Source organism: Staurois parvus, unplaced genomic scaffold (assembly GCF_062004578.1).
Source record: "Staurois parvus isolate SC_StPar_1 unplaced genomic scaffold, SC_StPar_1.0 ptg000727l, whole genome shotgun sequence".
In the NCBI taxonomy this organism is placed as follows: domain Eukaryota; kingdom Metazoa; phylum Chordata; class Amphibia; order Anura; family Ranidae; genus Staurois; species Staurois parvus.
In genome coordinates, this window is record NW_028318523.1 from 1306560 (window position 1) to 1331692 (window position 25133).

At 44.0% G+C, this 25133-nt stretch overlaps 1 protein-coding gene across 1 annotated transcript; it reads left to right on the top strand.

Moving 5' to 3' along the window:
- Window positions 1-728: 728 nt before the first annotated feature.
- On the top strand, window positions 729-24639 carry MCFD2 (multiple coagulation factor deficiency 2, ER cargo receptor complex subunit). Its single transcript, XM_089653911.1, has 4 exons — window positions 729-909; window positions 9825-9983; window positions 13836-13995; window positions 24297-24639. Exons 2-4 carry the CDS (start codon window positions 9829-9831, stop codon window positions 24426-24428), a joined length of 447 nt encoding a protein of 148 aa, XP_089510037.1. The 5' UTR covers window positions 729-909; window positions 9825-9828; the 3' UTR covers window positions 24429-24639.
- Window positions 24640-25133: the final 494 nt, after the last annotated feature.

The following is a 25133-nucleotide window of genomic DNA, read 5'->3' on the forward strand; positions in this document are numbered from 1 at the left end:
GGATTTTACACAAAGGAAGCAATTCATATAGAACTGGATTCTTTCTCATACAAGTACATGGTACAGCAGGCACAGATCAAGAATATGAATGTTGGGTTTACATATTCTATAGAGGTGATCTGTTCTTCACCCATGGAGGTCATGGACCCCGCTATCCATTTGTTCCCCTACTTTTAATTTACCACAGGGGCCAGGAACACAGTGACAACTCCTTGGCTGGCTCGCCATTTCTGAACCCCCCCCGGAGCTCACCATTAGTGACAACACAATGCAGTCCCTGCTGGGGACACTTGTTATTCAGGGACAGCCTCATGAAAACAGGGACTGTCCCCAGAAACCAGGCCAGGGCTGTCCAGTCATCACAGTGTAGATGACCAGAGTAGGTCACACATTGGCCCAAAGCAGCCATTTCCTGTAAAGCATTTACCAGTCAGCTTTATACGTATTGGACCATTTATCATTTGTATTGTAGACTCCCAATAAGTCCCTAATACAGAAGAATGGATGCATGGACTCCACTGCCTATGGAGACAGTCTCTATGCTATAAAATTCCCCCCCATGATCTCAGTACAGAGAGGAACTCAGGTCAGACACCTCTGAAAGGTGTATTGGTGAGCTCTGCACCCCCTCCCCCATCTGACATCCCCCTATAACTGAGAGAAGAACACGTCTACCCAAAAAAGGAGAAACAAAGATGGTGATACTAGCCTCACTTGCCCCACCGCGCATGTGCCAAAGAGCAGCTCTTCAGACAAGCGAAGATGAACGCCGATTCACGGACGGCTCCGCCGCTTGCAAAGCCCTGATTGCCGCTCGGCGCTCGTTCTGATCTGAGAAGCGGCTGGATAAGTCCGGGGAGAGCCGAGTATCCGAACAGTCCGAGCGGAGCCCAGGGCGCGGTACTAGGGGTGAGTGTATACCCTACTACCCGGAGTACTATTACTTCACCCCCCCAGTCTGAGTGCTATAATTGTATCACCCCCCCAGACTGAGTACTAATACTTTATCCCCCCCTCCAGTCTGAGTACTATAATTCTATCACCCCCCCAGACTGAGTACTAATACTTTATCCCCCCCCCTCCAGTCTGAGTACTATAATTCTATCACCCCCCCCCCCCCAGACTGAGTACTAATACTTCATCCCCCCCTCCAGTCTGAGTACTATAATTCTATCACCCCCCCCCCCCAGACTGAGTACTAATACTTTATCCCTCCCCCCTCCAGTCTGAGTACTATAATTCTATCACCCCCCCCCCCGACTGAGTACTAATACTTTATCCCCCCCCCCAGTGTGAGTACTATAATTCTATCACCCCCGCCAGACTGAGTACTAATACTTATCCCCCCCCGTCTGAGTACTAATACTTTATCCCCCCCCCCCCAGTCTGAGTACTAATACTTTATCCCCCCCCTGTCTGAGTACTAATACTTTATCCCCCCCAGTCTGAGTACTAATACTTTATCCCCCCCAGTCTGAGTACTAATACTTTATCCCCCCCTCCAGTCTGAGTACTATTACATTCTACCTCCACCAGCCTAAGAACCTTTTACCCTTCAGTCTGAGTGCTAATACGTTGTACCTCTGGAAGTATGGATGTTACTACCTCTTATTAGGGCTGCACTGATACCAAGTATTTTCATGAGTACTTGTAAAAATACTACTGACACTTTGTGGTGCAATTTACGTTAATGGATGCTAATTGCACCGCAGACATGAGCTCGGGATTCCTGTCCAAATCGCATGTCGCTGCTCCACCACTCCTGTGTGATCCCAGGCTTCTCATAGGTTTGCTATGAGTTCATACAGGAGCGGTGTCCGAGCCCTCCCCGCAGTGACCCCGGTCCGGAGCCCTCCCCGCAGTGACCCCGGTCCGGAGCCCTCCCCGCAGTGACCCCGGTCCGGAGCCCTCCCCGCAGTGACCCCGGTCCGGAGCCCTCCCCGCAGTGTCCCCGGTCCGGAGCCCTCCCCGCAGTGTCCCCGGTCCGGAGCCCTCCCCGCAGTGTCCCCGGTCCGGAGCCCTCCCCGCAGTGTCCCCGGTCCGGAGCCCTCCCCGCAGTGTCCCCGGTCCGGAGCCCTCCCCGCAGTGACCCCCCGCGCCGGAGCCCTCCCCGCAGTGGCCCCATGCCGGGTGTCAGTGGTAAGATTGGAGAGAGGATTTGAAATCCCAGCCGCTTTCTTTCCTCTCCATGCAGCGACGACCGTTCCTGCTAGACGGAATGTGATTGGTCAGCACCTCCCATGTCCTCTACCCCCAACTGTCATCGCTGCAAGAACTTCAAATCCTTTCTCTCCTCTCCTACCACTGACACTCCACATGGGATGCCTGCAGGGAGGTTTCCCGCATCCTGGCATTTAGGCCTCTTGTACACTGCAGCTTTTTTTAGTGGGATAAAATGTAGCCCATTATTTCCAATGTGGCTGTACACACCAGTGCATAAATAGTGCTGCGTAATCCTCAGCGAAAAAAAATAGGAAAATCTGCATTTTTGGTCAGTAATTTACATCTCCTGCGCACAAATGCACGTGAATACGCACATGATAAGCATAAATATGAATGAATTTTCCATAAGAATATATTGAGCGCACAAATGCACAAACTTTAAAATACGTGCAAAACAAGTGCCTGAAGTTGTAAAAAAAAAAGCAGATGTAGAAACATCAGTACCGTGTGCAGGAGGCCTAGAGTGTCACTACCTCTTACATAGGATCTGGAAGCTCCTGATTGGGCGCCCCTAATCTGCTCTGATTTGCTGTTCCTACAGTGCTCAGCATAAATGAGAACACCCCAACAGATTTGTCAGAAAACCTTTCCTTTCCTTTCAGAATCAACATTCTCTGTGGGACACTATACTACAAAATCCTCCCACAAATGCTGGCCATTGGTTGCAAAGTAGATTTGTTCATTTGCACACACAAAAAATATTTTTTCCAAACAAATTCATTCAAGACCATGTTGCAAAAATGAACACACCCCAATGAAAGTCTTATGCCGGCCATAGACTGTTCGTTTATCGGCCGAATTTTCGTTGCCACCAATGCTTACGAAAATCGTCCGTTTTCCGTAAATTTTCCAGCATGACCGATAAACGAGGAGGAACCGTGAAAATCGGCCGACGACATTGCCCCACTAACGGGGCGAATATCGACCGATTATTCTTTCGGACGAAGATTTGGCCGATAAACGAACCGTCTATGGCCTGCATTAGGAGCAAAGCTAAATTTTAGACAACAAAATCCTAATTCACAAGAATTCAACTACAGGTGAGTCTAATTATTCATGACACAGGTATCCAGCAGACAGGTAATTATAAAGGGGTGTTACTTAACAAAGAAAACCCCTCCCATTTCATGCTGTCAGCAATGGCACCACATGGAAGAGAAATGTCACAAGGCCTGAGAAAGAGAAAATTTCTTTACACAAGAAAGGTGAAGGCTACAAGAAGATCAGCAAAGCTTTACTTATCAGTCAGAATACTGTAGCAAAAGTGATACAAAAATTTAACAAAGATGGCACTGCAACCATCTCACAGAGACATCCAGGCCGTCCACAGAAGTTAACACCTCGACAGGAGCATCTTCTGATGAGAAGGGTTGAAGAAAATCGCCATGCAAGTTCACTGCAGTTAGCTAAAGAGTTAGAATGTCCTGTGACACCATACGGCGCACACTGCAGAGGAATGGCATGCATGGGTGTCATCCACAAAGGAAGCCTCTCCTAAGCCCATGCACAAAAAAGCCTGCTTAGAATTTGCCAGGGTCAATGCTGGAAAAGAAGAAGACTACTGGGACTCTGTACTCTGGGGTGGTGAGACCAAGATAAATGTTTTTGAAACGATTGTCTTCAAAACTGTATGGTGTCGCAAAGGTGAGGAGTACAAAGAAGAATGCATGGTGCCTGCAGAGAAACATGGTGGTGGCAGTGTCCATGAGTGCTGCTGGTGTCGGGGAGCTTCATTTCATTGATGGTGTCATGAATTCACAGATGTACTGCTCTATGATGAAAGAGAAGATGCCCCCATCACTCCGTGCCCTTGGTCGTCGTGCACATTTCCAACATGACAATGATCCTGAACACACATCTAAGGCCACTGGTCCATTTCTGAAGAAGAACCGGGTGACCGTGCTTCAGTGGCCACGTATGTCTCCTGATCTGAACCCAATCGAACACCTATGGGGAATTCTGAGGAGACAAGCTGAGCATCACTCTCCATCCAGCATCCAGGCTCTCAAAGAGGTCGTTCTTGAAGAATGGAAAAAGATCGATGTTGCAATATGTCGCCTTGTTCGTTCCATGCCTAGAAGACATCAAATAATAATTACTCATTACTAATTAAATAATTTGAGTAAAACTGAAGATTTTGTTTTCTTACATTAATAATCTTACTTTCATGTAATGAGCAAAACAAATGTTCTATACAGCTCAGTTTTGTCAAAATTTTACAAATTGTTCTCATGTTCATTGAGATATTGATTAAAATCTTACTTTTCAAAAGGCGTGTACTCATTTATGCCGAGCATTGTACATCTGCAATGTTCCATCTTCCTGAGTCCTGAACACGTTTTGGGATGTCAGTGAAGCTGCCTATAGAGTCCGATATATAGATCTGTATGTATTGATGTGTGTCTCGGGCATCCAATGTACAGATACTGTATATATTATATGTATCTACAGGGTCTTATGCATAGATCTATATGTACCTATAGAGTCCTGCTCCGACAACTAGAAAGGTGTGTGTATTTTTTTTTGTTCAGTGGAAATGCAGGGGAACGCAGTTTCGGCATCTCCAGCACTGAATGTATGTAATGGCAAGGGGTGGTGGGATGTACTGCAGTTCATCGTTGGTGGCTGCTAGGGATCTATTGTCACTGGAGGGGATTTTTTTTTTGCTTGGGGGGTGTCTATTGATGCTGAGGAGGTCTACTGTTGTTAGTGGGGGATCTGTTGTTGCTGGGGGGGGGTCTTATTTTGCTGTGGGGTCAGTTGTTACTGAGAGGGATCTACTGTTGCTAGCTGTTGGAGGATCTATTGATGCTGGCTGTGGGGAGATCTGCTGAGGGACTATTGTTGCTGGGGGGGTATTTTGTTGCAAGTGGGGGGTGGGTTTCCTCCGGGTATTCCGGTTTCCTCCCACACTCCAAAGACATGCTGGTAGGTGAATTGGCTCCTGTCTAAATTGTCCCTAGTACGTGTATGTATGAATGTGAGTTAGGGACCTTAGATTGTACACCCCTTGAGGGTTAGGGACTGATGTGAATGTACAATATATATGTAAAAGTGCTGCGTAAATTGACGGCACTATATACAGTCATGGCCGAAATTGTTGGCACCCTTGATATTTTTCCTGAAAATCAAGTATTTCACACAAAAAAGGTATTGCATTAACACATGTTTTGCTATACACATGTTTATTCCCTTTGTATGTATTGGAACAAATATAAAACAGAGGCAGAAAAGCAAATATGACATAATGTCACACAAAACCCCAAAAATGGGCTGGACAAAAGTATTGGCACCCTTAACTTAATATTTGGTTGCACACCCTTTGGAAAACATAACTGAAATCAGTCGCTTCCTATAACCATCAATAAGCTTCTGACACCTCTCACCCGGAATTTTGGACCACTCTTCCTTTGCAAACAGCTCCAGGTCTCTCTTATTGGAAGGACACCTTTTCCCAACAGCAATTTTAAGATCTCTCCACAGGTGTTCAATGGGATTTAGATCTGGGCTCATTGCTGGCCACTTCAGAACTCTCCAGCGCTTCTTTGCCATCCATTTCTGAGTGCTTTTTGACGTATGTTTGGGGTCATTGTCCTGCTGGAAGACCCAGGATCTTGGACGCAAACCCAGCTTTCTGACACTGGGCCCTACAGTGCGACCCAAAATCCTTTGGTAATCCTCAGATTTCATGATGCCTTGCACACAGTCAAGGCACCCAGTGCCAGAGGCAGCAAAACAACCCCAAAACATCATTGAACCTCCACCATATTTTACCGTAGGTACTGTGTTTTGTTCTTTGTAGGCCTCATTCCGTTTTCGGTAAACAGTAGAATGATGTGCTTTACCGAAAAGCTCTATCTTGGTCTCATCTGTCCACAAGACGTTTTCCCAGAAGGCTTTTGGCTTACTCAAGTACATTTTGGCAAACTGTAGTCTTGCTTTTTTATGTCTCTGTGTCAGCAGTGGGGTCCTCCTGGGTCTCCTGCCATAGCGTTTCATTTCATTTAAATGTCGACGGATAGTTCGCGCTGACACTGATGCTCCCTGAGCCTGCAGGACAGCTTGAATGTCTTTGGAACATGTTTGGGGCTGCTTATCCACCATCCGGACTATTCTGCGTTGCAATCTTTCATCAATTTTCCTCATCCGTCCACGACCAGGGAGATTAGCTACAGTGCCATGGGTTGCAAACTTCTTGATAATGTTGCGCACTGTGGACAAAGGCAAATCTAGTTCTCTGGAGATGGACTTGTAACCTTGAGATTGTTGATATTTTGCCACAATTTTGGTTCTCAGGTCCTCAGACAGTTCTCGTCTCCTCTTTCTGTTGTCCATGCTTAGTGTGGCACAGACAGACACACAATGCAAAGGTTAAGTGAACGTCTCTCCTTTTTATCTGCTTTCAGGTGTGATTTCTATATTGCCCACACCTGTTACTTGCCCCAGGTGAGTTTACAGGAGCATCACATGCTTGTAACATTCTTATTTATCCGCAGTTGTGAAAGGGTGCCAATACTTTTGTCCAGCCCATTTTTGGAGGTTTGTGTGACATTATGTCGAATTTGCTTTCTTTCCTCCCTTTTTTTGTTTTGTCCCAATACACACAAAGGGAATAAACATGTGTATAGCAAAACATGTGTTAATGCAATACGTTTCGTGAGAAATACATGATTTCCTGGAGAAATATCAAGGGTGCCAACAATTTCGGCCATGACTGTAAGTACCTGAAATAAATAAATATTTTTGCTGGCTGCAAGGAATCTATTTTACTGCTTTTATCGTTCTGTATTCTGTAAAAGGGCAGTAATGGGAGGCAGGTATGTGGTGGAACACAGGGATGGTGCGGGATGGAGACGGGGGGTGACTCCGAGATAGTTCCAGAACGCGTGTGTGTGTCTTTTTTTTTTTATATATAAATTTCTAGATGGTGGGGAGCCGGCGAACTCTGGGCAAAAAAAAAAAAAAAACCCAAAACATTAGAGCAGCTTTGTAATCGTAAATATATATATGAAATTGTCGTCTTCTTCTTTCTTCTTTCTTTTTTTTTTTTCATGCAAGAGGAACATGTGACCCGGTATCAGCCTCTTGCAGTCTCTCTACAACAGGGCTAGAGTGTGAAGGAAAGAAGCAGTACAAGGAACCAATCAGTTCATGTAGTGACCATAAACATACTGATAGGAGGAGAGGGCAGAGTGGCAGGGATGAACCCATTGCTGTGCTGCTTCTCCTTTCACTGTCCAGTCAAAGGCTGGGGGTGGGACCAGGATGACATGAGTTGAATTATTCTGGCCATCAGACTGGGGGCATCAGGTGGTGAAAAAATGACTGGGGGTGGGGGATCTGTGGATGGAAGGTTAATATTGTAGTAAAAGCTGGTTTTGTTATTTTAACGGCACTTTATTTTTTTTCCTATTAGTCTGGTGTTCTGCTTTATATGGTCAGCGCAGCCATACCCAGGGGTTCTTGTGGGATTACATTGTTGTGTCATATGGCCAGTATGTTGAATCCCAGCTCGTGTCTCCTCGGTGTACAGGGAAGTACAGCAGTACGATCCTCATGTCACACTATAGATTTTGTCCAAATTTTATTCTTAAGAAGGTCTCTGCAGAATCCCTCTCTGCTCTGCCAGGTAATTAGATGAAGCTTAGTAGCTCTTTACTCTCCAGCACCTACCTGGTGCCAAGGTAAACCTGCAGAAGTATTTTGTAGGATCAGCTGCCGGTGCCCAGACTGGAGTGTTTGACTTTGGATCCCCGTGTTCCTTCATGTTATTTACCCACATTAACCTGTGACTGTCTCATTTATTCATCAGAGATATGATGGGAGATAATTCAAAGGAAAGGAACATGGAATGAGTGGCTGATCTCCGGGATCAGCAAATATCATCTAAATCCATTCATCATGTGTATTCTTCCTTGAACCTTGGTGTGCTTTGTGTATTTCCTCCAGATCTGCAAGTGTACAATCCAAACGCACACGTTCCTGCGTTAAAAATGGCTGTGTGTGTAAGTGGGTGCTGCTGCGACCGTCGGCTGGAACCAAACAAAATCAGCAAGGAAAAATGTCACCAGCACACCGAGGATCACCAATATTATTATTATTATACAGTATTTATAAAGCGCCAATAGTTCGCTCAGCGCTGTACATTACAATCAGCGCTGTACATTACAATATGGGTGCAAAGGTTTTAATAAACGATCACAGAGTTACAGCAAGGCAACTAAAAAAATATATAAAAAAAATAAAGCCTTGTGTAACTCTGTGATCGTTTATTAAAACCTTTGCACCCATATTGGTGATCCTCGGTGTGCTGGTGACATTTTTCCTTTCCTCCAGATCTGTGCAGTAATATGGCTCTGGTCTCGGGGCCCTTTGCCTTCCGGTCCTGCAGTGGGCCCCTTTCACATGTTCTGCAGTGGGCCCCTTTCCTGCTGTCTTAGGCCTCCCTCATGGTGGCGGAACACTGGGGCCTGATCCCAAGTACTATCTCCGTCACTGTCGCTTGTGGGGGGGGCTGTCAGGGAACCGTGCCTTACAACAGGATAGTTAGTACAGCACAGGGGCGGACTGTCAACTCATGGGTCCCCGGGCAATAGGAGATTATGGGGCCCCTGTGTCCTTGCCCAAACCCAAAAAAGCCTATGAAAAGGTACCAGGGGCATCTCATGGGGCCCCCTACTGACTCCGGGCCCTCGGGCAGTGCCCGAGTTTCCAAATGGTCAGTCTGCCCCTGGTACAGCAGCTCCTCCTGAGCTGTCAGGTTTTTTTCATTCAGTGGAACGATAGAAAGGAGAAAAAAAAACTGGGAGTGTGTACCAAGCTTAAAGTGGTTGTAATTTTTTTTTTTTTTTTGTTACCTACTTTTAATAAAGCTTACCTGTAGGTAAAATAAATATCTCCTAAATGTGCGCCATCTAGGAGATATTCTCTCCATTTAATTTGGCACAAGTACTCTGAAGGAGCGGCATACCCGTGCCATTGCTTCAGAGCTGTGTGCTGTGGCCTGGGACACCCACGTGCATGCGCGGGAGTAACGTCATCATGGCCCGGCTTGTCAGAAGACCGGAGCTCGTGAACCCGGAAGGAAGACGGGTAAAGATGGAAGCCTCTACAGCAATGACAGGGCACCGCTGGAGGGCTTCGGTTCAAGGTAAGTTTTATATAATGTGCTAGTATGTGATGTATCCCAGCACATTATGACAATACCTTGCAGGGGACATTTTTTTTTGTCTGCGGTTTACTACCGCTTTTAAGTGTCAGGAAGGCTTCATAAATGTTAATTTTTGAAATTTCATGGCTGAAGGTGTAAAGTGTTGTCAAACACCGGGTGGAGATGTCTGGATATTTTCCTAACACTCATTAGGACTGAAGAGGCTCTGACATGTTAAGAGATGCCTTCACTATTACAGAACAAGTGCAGTAAATCGTTCCTGACTAATATTCGATGCACCATGACCTGGGTCAGTGTGAACCTTCTCAGACTGTTTATTGAACGTTTTGCATAGTTGTCTTTTGACATAATATTCTCTAACTATTGTTAGAGGGTTTTCATAGTAAATTATTTTCATTTGTTCATCTCCTTCTTTGTTGCCTACATATAGGAGAATGATGATTGGCTGCAGGACTTCCTATATCGTTTGCTGTCTGTTTTCTGCCGTCTTAATACTTCCCACTTTCACAGAAGAACATGTACACCCCAACGTGCAAGAGGATCACCACGCCGGCACTCGCTTCGACAAGAATGTGATCCAGGATAAGGAGTGAGTATTGTAATCGGAAAGAAACGGAGCGCCCTAAGGATGTCATTGTAAAGGCTTTGCTCACCCAAAACTGATTATCTCATGTATGAGCAGCCATTACAAAGAGGGCTCACACTGTGATTGGTTTAGTTTGTGCCCATTGTTTAACCTCTTGGCACCGGCCGAACTCAAATGTGTGGCCTCCCAGCGTCTGGGCCTAGACGTCGAGCGGCCGCACATTTGCGTTCTATTAAAAAAACATGTGCTGAGAGCGTGCGTCCTGCGTGCTCCCAACATAGACGTTCAGTACTCACGGAAAGGTCCTGATCTGACAGCGGGCTGAAGCCTGTTGCCAGCTGACATCACTCAGCCAGTCCAGGCTGGGGAAAGATCTCGACTTTAAAAGTCGGGATCCACTCCAGAGTTTGGAGGGGCACCTGGCTCAGCCTCTCAGTGATCTGCTGGGAGCCTGAGCCAGCCGCCCCCTTCCCAGCCCAGCGCTCCAGTGAGCGCTGGGGGGGGCAGAGCAGACAGCAGGGACTGACAGTCAGCGCACTCCGCTCACATGTGCATACATTTGTATGCCGTTCCTTCAGATCGCATGCGCCGGTGACATCACTGGCTGCCAAGCAAGCGACTATCTCCTAAATGGTACACATTTAGGAGATATATTCATTTTAGCTACAGGTCAGCTTTATTATAAACTTATCTGTAGGTAAAAAATATCAGGAGTTTACTGCCACTTTAAGTTCTTTCGTTTTTTTGTATTACCCCAGATTTTGCAGAAACGCATTACAGTCCATTTAACATGATTTCCTATGGGACAGGTTCACATCTCCGTGTTTTCACCCGGTGTCGGGGACTTTTTTGAACGCAAAAAGTTGCACTTTAATTTCTATAGACTTCAATAGGAATGCTGCAGAGAAGCATGTTTTACATTTTTTATGCGTTTTTAAATTTGCCTAGCAAAACAAGTGCAAAAGCCAAATGCAATGCAGAAACGGCTCAAACGCAACCTGCATAGGTGTGAACCTAGACTTCGTATTATTTATTTTGGAAAACCATAAACCTAAGGAAGGAGGGATAAGCACCCAAGCATGGCTGGGATACATGCTCATGCTGCATCTAGTAGATGGACTGGAAGAGCAATTTGTATATTTTCCAGCAGAATCTGGTTAATATGTAGTAAGTAGCAAATGGGATTTGGTCCAGAATGTACAGAGGTGAGCTGGAGTATTATTTGTCCGACATCAGAACAAAATGAACAGATGAAAGAGCAGTACCAGCGAGAGTAGCTTTGTTCCTGGGATTGGATCGCTAGAGAGGACATTAGTGTGAAGAGGATAGCTCTATTTGCAGAAGTGTGAATGTTTGCAATTCAGATCCCTATTTCCGCATGTATGGAGGGACAAAGCCCTCTGGTGGAAAGACTCTAAGCCTGTATACGTAGGAGAGTGAAGCTCTTGGTGTAGAATTTGTTTTGGCATTTTGCTAAACCTGTGTCTCCTTACTACTTGTACCAAAGAGAGATCTAATCTTCTGAAAACTGAACTGTTAGTGCAAATAAGAAACATATCATGTATCGACAATCTGTAATATCCATAACACAGGACACACAGAGAAGTACATGAGCCTGGAGACAGTTGATAGTAGCAGCTTGATTAACAATCAGATTTTTAACAAGATTTTAAACGTACCAATGTGTGCCCTGTTATCTCTCTATACAGCACATTGATGCAATGTTGATGCCCCATCCAGTTGCAGTGCAGATGTTTGCAGTCATGTTTTAAATTATCCCAAAGGTGTTCAATATGGTTTTCCGGTTGCAATTGGCAAACCGTTTATTCATGAGTCTGGCTTTGTAAACCTGAATGCAGTAATTTGGAAGGGTAGCCATATAACGTATTTGATATCCTTTCGCCCTGAACACCTTTTTTCTATTATATTTTCTGTTAAATTGCAAATTTTATCTTGATCCTAATTAAAACCTAAGAAATAAAAATGTTAACTACTTCCCGCCCGGCCTGTAGTCAAATGACGGCCCGATGAACTTCTTTTCCCTCCGGGAGGGCGTCACATGACATTCCTCCGGGAGGGCGTCGCATGACATTCCTCCGGGAGGGCGTCACATGACATTCCTCCGGGAGGGCGTCACATGACATTCCTCCGGGAGGGCGTCACATGACATTCCTCCGGGAGGGCGTCACATGACGCTTGCTTGGCAGCCGGTGATGTCACCGGGAGGGCTTCATACGAGGTCCCTTCGGGAGGGTGTCATACGACGTCCTTGGATCACACTTTGCGCGTGGTCGCAGGGTTGCACTGTGGCGAGATCTGTCACCAACCGTGTACCTCGGACACAGCCAATGACAGATCTGTGTATCGGCCTAGTTGCCAATACCCTGTGACCTGCTGTGACCAATCACAGCAGGTCACATGACAGTTGTTTACAATGGATGGCTTCCTTTCATGCCATCCATTGTATACAAAGTGTGTCTAGCTGTGAATGATCACATGCACAGGCTGGGCCAGTCATAGCCCATCTGTGTCATGTGATTAGCCATGGCCAATCACAGCTATTCCCAATAAAAAAAAAAGTTGAATGAATCGATTCCATACAGTTAAATGCTTGCTTATAGCAAATAAATTCTGTGTTAAAAAAAAATATATACTGATCACTTCCCCAAAGTAGTACAATGTTACTATGGTAACATTGTACTACTTTGGTCATAGTGTAATATGAAAAAAAATCTTGAAAAAATGTACCAAAAAAAAAAAAAAAAATTATATATATATATATATATATATATATATATATATATATATAATTTTTTTTTTTTTTTTTTGTACTGTCACCAGTCAGTGTCCCTGATCACCGCCACACCAGTTATGATGTCGCTGTACTGCAATGGTGACAGTATGTAAAAAATAAAATTGTGAAAACTCTTTTTTTAATTTCTTAATTTTCCAAAAAATTATGACAAAAAAAATTATAACTTCAAAAAACTCACAATGCCTCTTATGAAGTACGTTGGACTGTCTACTTTACAAAAAGGGGTTATTTGGGGGTTATCTGTACTGTTCTGACATTTTTGGGCCTCAAGAACTTAGATTGGCTGTCAGTTTTTCAGAATTGATCAATTTTCAGATATTTCCCATAGTTTGTGAACTCTATAACTTTCCTACAGACTAAATAATAAACACTGAATTGGGTTATTTTCACCAAAGACATGTAGCAGAATACATCTCGGCCTAAATTTCTGAAGAACAATTATTTATTTGCAAACTTTTATAACAGAAAAGTTATAAAAGTTTTTTTTTTTTAATTTTCTGTCTTTTTTTGTTAATTTTAGAAAAAAATAAAAACCCCAGTATTGATTTAAATACCACCAAAATAAAGCTCTAGATGTGTGAACAAAATGATAACATTTTAGTTTGGGTACAGTGTTGTATGACTGCGCAATTGTCATTCAAAGTGTGAGAGCGCTGAAACCTGAAAATTGGCCTGGGCAGGAAGGAGGTAACAGTGCCCGGTATTGAAGTGGTTAAATCCCCATCTGCCCAGAAAACAAGCTGCTCAGTGCTTTAGCAAAGACTACAAAATCTAGAAGTTATTGGGGGTGACTTCTTAAAACTGGTGCATAAAGAATCTGGTGCAGCTCTGCCCATTAACCAATCAGCTTCCAGGTTTGTTTGTCAAAGCTAAATTGTACAAGCTGAAGTTAGAAGCTGATAATCTGATTGACTACCATGCACAGCTGCACCAGATTCTGTGTGCAACAGTTTGTTGTCCAAATAATGCTACGGCACTTAGGAAGAGACTGAGGAGAAGTGATTAATGTGATTTATTTTTTTATTTTTTTTTGTCCTCAGCCACATCATGGAGCATTTAGATGGAGTTGTAAACAAGCCAGAGTCGGAGATGTCCCCGCAGGAGCTGCAGCTCCATTACTTCAAGATGCACGATTATGATGGTAACAATTTATTGGATGGCCTGGAGCTAGCAACCGCAATCTCCCATGTCCACAGATCGGTCAGTATGTAGAAATCGCTTGTCTTCTACTCAGAGCACACAATGTGGCTCATGTCAACAGTTAATATTATTATTATTATTATTACATCGAGTTTATATAGCGCCAAAGGGTTTGCTCAGCGCTGTGCAACAGAGGGGGGGACAATACATGAAACAGTACAGCAACAACAAACAGCACACGAGGGGTTAGAGGGCCCTACTCTTTCGAGCTTACAATCTAGGAGGGAGGGGGTAGTGGTACAGGAGGAAGTTTGCTGTGGGGGATGGAGTGGCAGGGGGAATGAAGGAGATTAGGGTCTATGCTGGTGGTGGTTGAAAGAGATTATGGTCTATGCTGGTGGTGGGGGGTGGTTGAGTGAGACTAGGGTCCATGCTGGTGGTGGGGGTGGTTGAGTGAGACTAGGGTCCATGCTGGTGGTGGGGGTGGTTGAGTGAGACTAGGGTCCATGCTGGTGGTGGGGGTGGTTGAGTGAGACTAGGGTCCATGCTGGTGGTGGGGGTGGTTGAGTGAGATTATAGCTATGCTGGTGGTGGGAGTTGTTGAGTGAGACTAGGGTCTATGCTTTGGGGGGGGAGTGAGATTAGGGAGTAATGTTAAGATATTCTGCTGCTGAGCTTTCCAATAGTCTATGTACCGTGTTCCCTGCAGAAGCAGCATACACATACTCGGACATATAAAAGAAACAAACCTTGGAGCATACAAATATGTTCCTCATAATTTCCTCTGTAATAGAACATTTTCACATTTCAAATATTTCATGTACTGACCTGAAAGTTCCACATTTAGCCAGAGAGGGGACTGTAAAATGCCTTCAGAGATCACACCTCCAAACCTCACACCTGAGGACACCTGACCATAAGCTCCTTGGACATACCAGTCCAAAGTCATGACCATTGATGTAGAGCTGCCCTACTTTGTAGCTACACCATACACCAATATACAGAATTTATATACTGCCAACAGTTTGCACCACACTTTACAATATGAAGTGACACCGTACAGTTACAATACAATTCAGTACAAGATTTAAGGATGAAAGGACAGGTCATAGTCTAGGATTACACCTAGCATGCTGGGATGAGGGGCAGGACTGATCGTTGTATTATTGATCTTGATGGAAAATCAGAGAAGAGGGCAGAGCAGAAGAAGAAATATTATGAGCTCAGTGTAGAAAGATTGTGTTTGAGGAAGTGGGAAGCTGCAACCGCCCTGCCATAAAACCTGCACTGCCGCTTAGGAAATGCGTGGGGGGGGGGGTACCATTAATCCTAATGGCACCCCCATGCGCTGGAAACCGCAGCACTGTTTCCCCGCACTGGGAAATGCACTGCACTATGTGGTTTCCATGTGGCCACCTTCTTCCTGAAAAAGTGTAGGGAGCTTATACCTGCATGTTTAGTGGACACAGCAGCCCATTTCAATTAATGAGCTGCTGTATGAGCAACACAGCCACATGGAAACGGCACACGTGCGAACCCAGCCCTCGTAAGTCTTTAGGAGTTTTAGTAGGGTGGTTTCTGTGGAGTGTTGCTTGAAAGGTCAGCTTAATGTCTTCTGCCGGTATATATGGATTCTTACTGAACCCTTCCAATCTGGTTTTCAGCAACAGAGCAGCACAGCACAGAAACCGCCTCGGTCAAAGTCACGAACGAGCTTCTAATTCTGGCTCACTAACTTCTTATTCTGCTGGATCCTAGTTCTGCCTGATACTGTAAACCACGATCTTTTATTCTCTCACCTTGAAATCATATTTGGAGTGTCAGAATTGGCTCTGAAATGGATTCAGGGGTGGGCAATTGTGGCCCTCCAGCTGTTGGTGAACTACAAGTCCCATCATGCCTCTGCCTTTGGGAGTCATGCTTGTAACTGTCAGTTTTGCAGTGGCTCATTGGACTTGTAGTTCTACAACAGCTGGGGGGCCACAGTTGCGCACTCCTGGATTAAGTCATATCTTACTGATCGCTGTCACTTTGTTTCTCTTGTCATATTTCAGTCTGATGTTGGTCCAGTCAAGTATGATGTTCCTCAGGGCTCAGTCTTGGGTCCCTTACTTTTTAGCATCTACATCTTTCCACTCGGACAACTGCTTAGATCACATGGGCTCAATTATCACTTCAATACTCATGACGTTCAGATATACAGCCACACTAAACCAGATTCTACTTTGGCTGCTTTTCTCCTATCTAACTGTATTTGTGATATAAAAACTTTGATGTTCCATAATTTCCTTCATTTAAACTGTGATAAGACTGAAGTCATGCTTATTGGCAACCCTCATCAATTGTGTAAATCCAGTCCTGGTAGCCTATCTATCGTGGGACTGTACTTGAGCTTCCGTCTACACTGAAAAATCTCCGGGTGATATTTGATGCTAGCTTAACCTTTGATCCACATATACAAAATGTCAGCGCCTCTTTTTTCCACTTGAGAAACATTGCTCGGCTGCATCCTATGCTATCATACACTGTAGCTGAAAAGCTGATCTATACATCTATGTTCTCCCGACTTGACTACTGCAGTGCTCTATCCTGTGTACCTAAATCCACTATTAATTGACTACATTATGTACAAAATTCTGCAGCCAGAATCCTCACTTGGTGGGGTACATATGACCATATTACCCCTATCCTGGAGTCCTTGCAGTGGCTACCCTTCAGGTTTCGCATAGATACTACGCAAGATCCTCTTGCTCACCTGTAAGGCTCTTCATGGCTTGGAACCCCATTATCTGTCTGAACTTTTATCTACTTCCCCCCTCAAAACCTCCACTCCTCAAATTCTGGTATTCTGTGCAACCCCCTCCCCTCCCGAAGAACCTGACTGCACTTAGATCCAGAAGCTGACATTAACATCCACAAGCCGATACCAAGCAGGGCTCCAACAGGTAGCAGACATTAGATCCAGATATTGTGCCGAGCATGTGTACACTGTCCAAGGGCGCCACATCTCCTGAAACATATCTTTCTTATTGCTAAGGGAGGTAGTTAGACTTTCCATAGATCTGATTTCATTCACCCTTGCAAACCAGTGACTCATAGTTGAGTTTGCTTCCATAGGTCGGGAATGCAAGCATGTGCTGCATTTTAAGAGGTGAACTATCAAGGAACGTTTATAGTGACTTAAGGGCAAAGAGTTGAGATACAATAGGTAGGCCGATGGGTCTGTACCCAGATCTACTGAGGTCAGCTGCGAAACTTAAGTTCCTCACTTCCGTCCAGAACTGGGTCAGAAGAGGGCACTGCCAAAAAATGTGTGACTATGCCCGCTTCCTTCTGACATCGCCAACACAACCTGGAGACCTTGGGGTAGAATTTGTTCAGTAGCACCTGGACCCTATACTGCCTGGACACGAGTTTGTATCTCTGTTCTTTGAAAGCGGTTAGCAATTGAGGATTTGTGTGTTAATAGAATGACACGGGCCACCTGTTCCCTAGAGAAGGACACCTGCAAGTCAGCCTCCAATTTGCGCACATAGGGAGGGACATAGTCTTCCTCTGACGCATTCAGCATCTTATACAAAATGGATAAGAGACTGGGTGTGTACTCCGACGTGGCACATAAATGTTCAAAGGGGGTGAGTGATCTGGCATACAAGCCCGGATCAGGGATAGATTGCAAGAAGTGACGCAATTGGTAAGCCAACCAGGAACTTAATGGAGGTTGTACTAGAGTGCTGATCACTTGGAGAGACATCCAACTCTGAGTCGTGAAGTGCCTACACTGTGTGTATCCAGCCTTCACCAGACGATGTAGCTGCCTATTGTCAGTTCGCAGAGGAAAGATCGGGTTGGAAAGCACTGGGGTAAGAGGGAAGGGAAATGGGGATAACCCCTTTTGTTGAAGAATCTGGGGGAAAACCTTTTATAGTGGTTCCCACCATAGGGTGGCTTTTAAGAGAATGGTAATGTTTCACCTGTAACCAGGGCAGAGCCGAAAGTTCCACCTGCACAGATTGTTTGATTTGGGTCCACAGCTTAAATCTCGGTGACGTCCACCATGTCACCACCCTGGAGAGGTGTAATGCTTTGCAGTATGATGACAGGTCTGGAAAACCAACACTGCCACTCTGCTTGAGGTGGGTGAGCAAGGTGAATCTCGTTCCGAGCCACTTTTCCACCCCAAATAAAATTTTAAGTTGCATAGCCCGCAGAGAGGTGAAGAATGACTGGGGAATATGTATGGGCAACGCCTGGATGAGGTACAAAATCTGGAGTAGAATTATCATTTTATAGGCCTTACAATATGCAAACTAAGTGAAGGTTAATGCCCCGTACACACGATAAGAAAATCGTACTAAACGTTTTCGGAACCACTGATCAAATGATTTTGTCTTCGTTGATGAGCAGGATGTTTTAACCGATAACGATATTTTGAACAAAAAAATCTGGTTTAACAACAGTGAAAAATGTTGTCGTTTTGCATACGAGCGACTGATTTTCTATGCGGTGGTATGACGGTCCTACGAAAATTTTTTATCAAGCGCTATCACACATGAGCGGAAACAGAAGATGACTCGGATGTTTATGTCCAAGGAATCTTCGTAAACACGAACGAAAAATCCAAATGTTAAAAGTAGATTGGCCTAATGAGATCATGAAACCAGAATTCTGCAGATTATATTTTATGTATCACTATTTATGTATATAGGTCATGTAATAAACGATATTATACTCATTGCTGGTAATCGTTGTGTATATCGCTCGTTCTGGCCGGAAGGGCGTGGCTACAAGGTCACATGCACACCGCATCACTTCCACTTGTACGGAAGACGTTAACACTACGTATTGCCCGATGAAGGATTTTTTTAGATTGGTTAATGTGGGCCACGATTTCGACCAACAAACAAACGCCTCTCAGTCGTCGGATGACCGATCGGTTGATTTTCTAATCGTGTATTCCCACCTTTTAGCCTTGCCATCTTCGAAGGTCTGACCGGATTTTTGATAAGAGGGCTAAAATTTTCCTCATACAATACAGAGATGTCAGAGATGATATTAATGCCAAGACAGCGCATAGAGGACGAGGCCCATCGAATTGGTTATAAGCTTTTTAAGTTTGCCACACTTCACCAGACTGATATCGAGGGCCACTGATATAGAGAGATTGGAAAGCTTAAGATACTGCGCAAAGAGATAATAAATTCGGGTATAGAGGTCTCTGGATTGGTAAGGCTGAACAAAAGATCGTCGGCATACTGTTGCCTTCTCTTATCTGACACACCTGGAATCTCTGTACCTAACACACCCTGGTGTTCATGAAGGGTGTCATAAATACTGCTTAGAAGTAGAACTTGCTACAGATTCATGTTTGTATCAATAGCTCATTGGCCTACCTCACCGCAGGCTATCCCCCCTCCATTCTATCATGAATGCTGCTGCCAGACTCATCCACCTTACTAACTGTTCTGTATCTGCCATCCCTCTCTGCCAATCCCTCCACTGGCCTCCACTCCGTGTCCTCCACCCCTCTCTGCCAATCCCTCCACTGGCCTCCACTCAGTGTCCTCCCCCCCTCTCTGCCAATCCCTCCACTGGCCTCCACTCAGTGTCCTCCACCCCTCTCTGCCAATCCCTCCACTGGCCTCCACTCAGTGTCCTCCACCCCTCTCTGCCAATCCCTCCACTGGCCTCCACTCAGTGTCCTCCATCCCTCTCTGCCAATCCCTCCACTGGCCTCCACTCACTGTCCTCCACCCCTCACTGCCAATCCCTCCACTGGCCTCCACTCACTGTCCTCCACCCCTCTCTGCCAATCCCTCCACTGGCCTCCACTCAGTGTCCTCCACCCCTCTCTGCCAATCCCTCCACTGGCTCCCAGTTGCCCAACGGATAAAATTCAAAACTCTAACAATGACATATAAAGCTGTCCACAACACTGCCCCAATTTACACAACCGATCTCATCTCTAAATATCACCCAAACCGTACACTCTGCTCCTCGCAAGACCTCTTACTCTCTAGCTCCCTTATCTCCTCCTCCCATGCTCGTCTCCAGGGCGTCACCTATCCTCTGGAACTCCCTACCCAAATCTATCAGACTATCACCCACTCTACTTGCCTTTAGGCGATCATTGAAAACCTATCTCTTCAGGGAAGCCTATCCCGCCCTCTGCTAATATTGGTATCCTCTACGCTTCCAACCACTCCATCCCCCACAGTTTTACCTATTGTACCCCTCACCCCGCCCTCCTAGATTGTAAGCTCCAAGGATCAGGCCCTCAACTCCCTCTTGTATTCAACTGTATTGTACTGTATTGTCTCCCACTACAATGTACAGCGCTGAGCAAACCGTTGGCGCCATATAAATCCTATATAATAATAATAGCTGTATATGAATCTGTCACAGCGCTAACAGAACTGTCACAAACATCTTTCCTGTGACGTGGAGGAATTTTACAGGCAGAGAATCGGTTTGGAAGTGATATTCGATCCATTACCCTCCAGAGAAAGCCTTATTGAATCACCCCCAGGGTGACTACACTAGTAAAGAGAAAAGTCTGAAGTAGAGTTCATTGTTTGTACAAGTTTGGCTCTCATTCTGAGGCCAATGCAAAGTGGTGTTTTCCTAGAAAACTTTTGCTGCCACTATTGTATCATACATTGGAGGGGCAGGGGGTTTACTGCTACTGTAAATCTGACAGGCGCCTGATTGCTTCCATGGCCTCAATGGCTTCCAGTGGGTATTCTATTGCATTTGTATGTCATAAAATGAAATGTGGGGTGTTCTTTACTGAAAATTTGTGCTTGAAAAACTATTGCACTAATATCATGCAACCTACAATAAAAAAAAAAAAAAAAATGTGACTACCAACATTTTCGGCATTATGCACAATGGGCGTTTGCCCATTCTGTCCCGAACACCTTTTTCTTGACAGGAGAAAAGCGGCGTTAAAACACGCCCAAAGCTGCATTTTTGTAAACATGCTTGGACGTTTATTTCATTGACCAGAAAAATAATTTATTCTAGCCATTGAAATGTAATGCTCAGCACGGTTTGGACAGGTAAAGGGTTTTGTTTTTTTTCCTTGCCAAAAGATGCTGCTGCTGGACACGCTGGCAGAGCAGTGTGGTTTTTTTTTTTTTGGTTTTTTTTTTTGTTTTTTGGCTCCAAACGCCAGTAAATGCTTGTGTGTATGAACACACAGGCTAACATTGAGGGGCGTTTAGAGGTAGAAATAAAAAGGTCAAACGCTCCTAAAAGTGGCATTTTTATTGCTGGGTATGCATGAGGCCTTATTCTTTTTTGGCCTCTGCTTTCAGAAAATATATACTGTTTGGGGGTTTTAACCAGTCTTTAGGCCTAAAATGATTTTTTTAACGTGAAAAAAAAAAAAACACAGAAGTGACTGGCAGCAGAAGGGTTAACATGTATATGAAGGCATAATGCTTCTGTCAGACAGCGTGGTCTGAGCGACGCTGACCGTGCACATATATGTTAAAGCCCACCACCATGTTACTGTATATGCTTACAGCTGGCATTAAGTGGTTAATACTGGAATTTTACGGTTTTGTATACGAGGAAATAATGAGGTGTTAACTTTTTTTTTTTTTTAAAGTAGTTGCCGACCGCAGGTAGCCGAATGATGGCTGCACTGCGGCCGTCCAGTTCTGGGAGGCCGCCATATGACGTCCTCCCAAAATGTGCTCTCCTGCACGCCCCCGGCAATCTCCATGATCGCTGTATCCTACGGATACAGCTGATCCTGTGATGTGGTAAAAGGCCAATCACAGCTGCCTTTTACCACGTGATCAGCCGTGTCCAATGACACGCTGATCACCGGCAAATGCAATTGCTTCTCAGCTGCACTTTCCTCATTCTGTCAGATCGTGAGGAAAGTACTGCCAACAACCGGCAGTTGTCAGAGCAGGGATCGGCACCGATCATCAGTGCCCTGGTGATCGGTGCCACCCACCAGTGCCCATCAGTGCTGCCAGTCAGTGCCGACTATCCGTACCCATCATCAGTGCTGCCTCTCAGTGCCAGCTCATTATTGCCGCCTTTCAGTGCAGCCTCATCAATGCACATCAGTGAAGGAGAAAAATGACCTGTTTGCAAAATTTTATAATAGAAACAAAGAAATTTTTTTTTTTTTTTAATTTTTTGCTCTTTTTTTTTGTTCATAGCACAAAAAGTAAAACACCAAGCGGCGAGTAAATACCACCAAAAGAAAGCTCTATTTTTGAGAAGAAAATGATAAAAATTTCATAGGATTACAATGTTGCATCACCGCGCAATTGTCATTCAAAGTGACAGCGCTGAAAGCTGAAGATTGGCCTGGTAAGGAAGGAGGTATAAGTGCCCTGTAGGCAAGTGGTTAACCACCTCCCATCTGGCCGTTGTATATAAATGGCCAGACAGTGGCACTGCAGGGTCAGGTGGCCGTTTATAAACGGCCTCCCCGCACCCTGCTTGTGCGCGCTCCCTGGGAGTGCGCAGCCCCGCGATCTGGTGCCCGCTGTGTCCTTCAGACACAGTGAAACACCGATCGTCGGACGGGACCTCTGTGCGAGGTCCCGATCATGTGATCACTGATTGGCCAATCGGTGATCACATGCAAAGTAGTAAGCAAGATGTCACTTGTGACATCATTGCTTACTACGTGTGAAATCTGTGAATGATCACAGAGGTCACATGGTACAAGGCTATTCACAACAGCCTTCTACCATGTGACAATCTGTGACCAATTTCAGCTCACTCAGTAGTTCTCAATGGCTGCAAGAATGCAGACAGACAGAGAAATGATTGCTTTTACATCCTATATGGGTGTAAAAGCAATCAGTGTAAAAAAAAAAAAAAATCATCACCCCCCACTAGTACAGTGTCACCATGGTGACACTGTACTGCTAGGGTGACAGTATGTAAAAAAAATAAATATTAAAAAAAAATGTAAATGTTAAAAGTTTTAAAATGATAATTTTTGGTTATAAACTAATTTGGGTTTTTTTTTACTAAAAAGATAACGGAATAAATTTTGGCCAAGATTTATGATGAAATCTTATAAAATGTTGCAAATAAATAACACTTTTTTTTTCAAAATTTTTGGACATTTTTATTTACATAGCAATACAAATCCCAGTGGTGAATAGATACCACCAAAATAAAGCTTTATCTGTCTCAAAAAAATGGTAAAAAATTCATATGGGTACAGTTAACAAATACAAATAAGTTCTTTGCTATAGGCAATCAAATTGTGTAAAAAAAATATATATATACTGATCACTTCCCCAAAGTAGTACAATGTTACTATGGTAACATTGTACTACTTTGGTCATAGTGTAATATGAAAAAAAACTCTTGAAAAAAAGAGAAAAAATGTACCAAAAAATATTTTTTTTTTATTTTTTTTTATTTTTTTTTTTACTGTCACCAGTCAGTGTCCCTGATCACCGCCACACCAGTTATATGATGACGCTGTACTGCACTGGTGACGGGATGTAAAAATAAAATTGTGAAAATTATTTTTTTAATTTCTTACTTTTCCAAAAAATTATGACAAAAACAATGATAACTTCAAAAAACTCACAATGCCTCTTATGAAATATGTCGGACTGTCCCCTTTACAAAAAGGGGTTATTTGGGGGATATCTGTACTGTTCTGACATTTTTGGGCCTCAAGAAATTAGATTGGCCGTCAGTACTTCAGGATTGATCAATTTTCAGATCTATACCATAGTTTGTGAACTCTATAACTTTCCTACAAACTAAATAATAAACACTGAATTGGGTTATTTTCACCAAAGACATGTAGCAGAATACATCTCGGCCTAAATTTATGAAGAACAATTATTTATTTGCAAACTTTTATAACAGAAACAAAGAAACGTGTTTGTGTTTTTTTTGTTTTGTTTTGTTTTTTTAATTTTCTGTCTTTTTTTGTTAATTTTAGCAAAAAATAAAAACCCCAGTGGTGATTTAAATGCCACCAAAAGGAAGCTCTAGTTGTGTGAACAAAATGATAACATTTTAGTTTGGGTACAGTGTTGCATGACCGCAATTGTCATTCAAAGTGTGATAGCACTGAAAGCTGCAAATTGCCCTGGACAGGAAGGGGGTGAAAGTGTCCGGACATGAAGTGGTTAATATTCTGCTGCCACTGTAAGTGTTGCTGTACTGCATTATTAGGATGTAAACAAACGTATCTCTCTTATGGGTCCTTTTTGCTTTCAGAAAACAATTTTGTGTTTTTCATGTAATAAGTGCATTTTAGCATGTGTGCAAAAAAGTTGTATCTGGCAGCAGAGGGGTTAAACAATTGTATGGATGACAACGTGAAACTCTGACCTGTTATTTCTGTATTTTAGGGGAGCGCGGAGCACGCCCAGGCGATAGATGAGCAAGAGATGTGCACCCTAGTGGATGATGTTCTCAAAGAAGACGATTTGAACAACGACGGATACATTGACTATGCAGAATTTGCAAAATCATTAGAATAAAGACTGGGGGTTTATTTTTCTCCTGAATGTGAACTTAGAGCAATCTCGGTGTTTTTCTAGTATTGTGGTATCCCGCTCTGTGCGATCCTGTGGTCTGTATTATGTGTGTAGCTGCACAGCTGGGACATTCTGTGGCTGTTTTTAATGGTTTAATTTATACAAGAACATGATGTACTTTAACCAAAAATACAGGTTTTTAAAGTTTCCTTAATTCGCCTGAACTTTTTTTTTTTAAAGTAACAAATATCCAAATTCCAGCATATTAAAATTCCTGCCTCCTATCGGTGGGTTGGCGCAGGATTTTGAAGCCTGCTGCCTGGCTGAAGCAGACGGTGTGATGTGTCTACCCTCAGCAGTGGCGATGTACAGCGACTTATAGAAGCCCTAAACAAGCCTTTTCCTTTTGTTTCTAATGACTGAGCTGCTCAGATCCTCGAAGTACAACTTATTAAAGCTAAACTGCAGGCAAATAGCTAAATACACAAATTAAATGCATAAAAGGAAGCTGTCTTCCTTGTCAAAGTGTTTTTGTATTCCTGTCCATACAATCCTGATATTTACATAGCTCTGCCACACAGCAAAATCTTATCTGCCAGGGCAGGCAACCTGATTTTATTTATTTTCTTGTTCGCTCCAGCTTTGCTCTCTGAAGAGTGATCTGCATTTGGATTGCTCTTTAGAAATCATTTGATAGGCCATGTTAAC

Bases quoted from the DNA above. Each gene is read 5' to 3' on its own strand.
- MCFD2 (XM_089653911.1), top strand. From the start codon at position 9,829: ATGATGATTGGCTGCAGGACTTCCTATATCGTTTGCTGTCTGTTTTCT. The intron at 9,984-13,835 runs GTGAGTATTGTA...TTTTGTCCTCAG, and splicing joins AATGTGATCCAGGATAAGGA to CCACATCATGGAGCATTTAG. The intron at 13,996-24,296 runs GTCAGTATGTAG...TCTGTATTTTAG, and splicing joins TCTCCCATGTCCACAGATCG to GGGAGCGCGGAGCACGCCCA.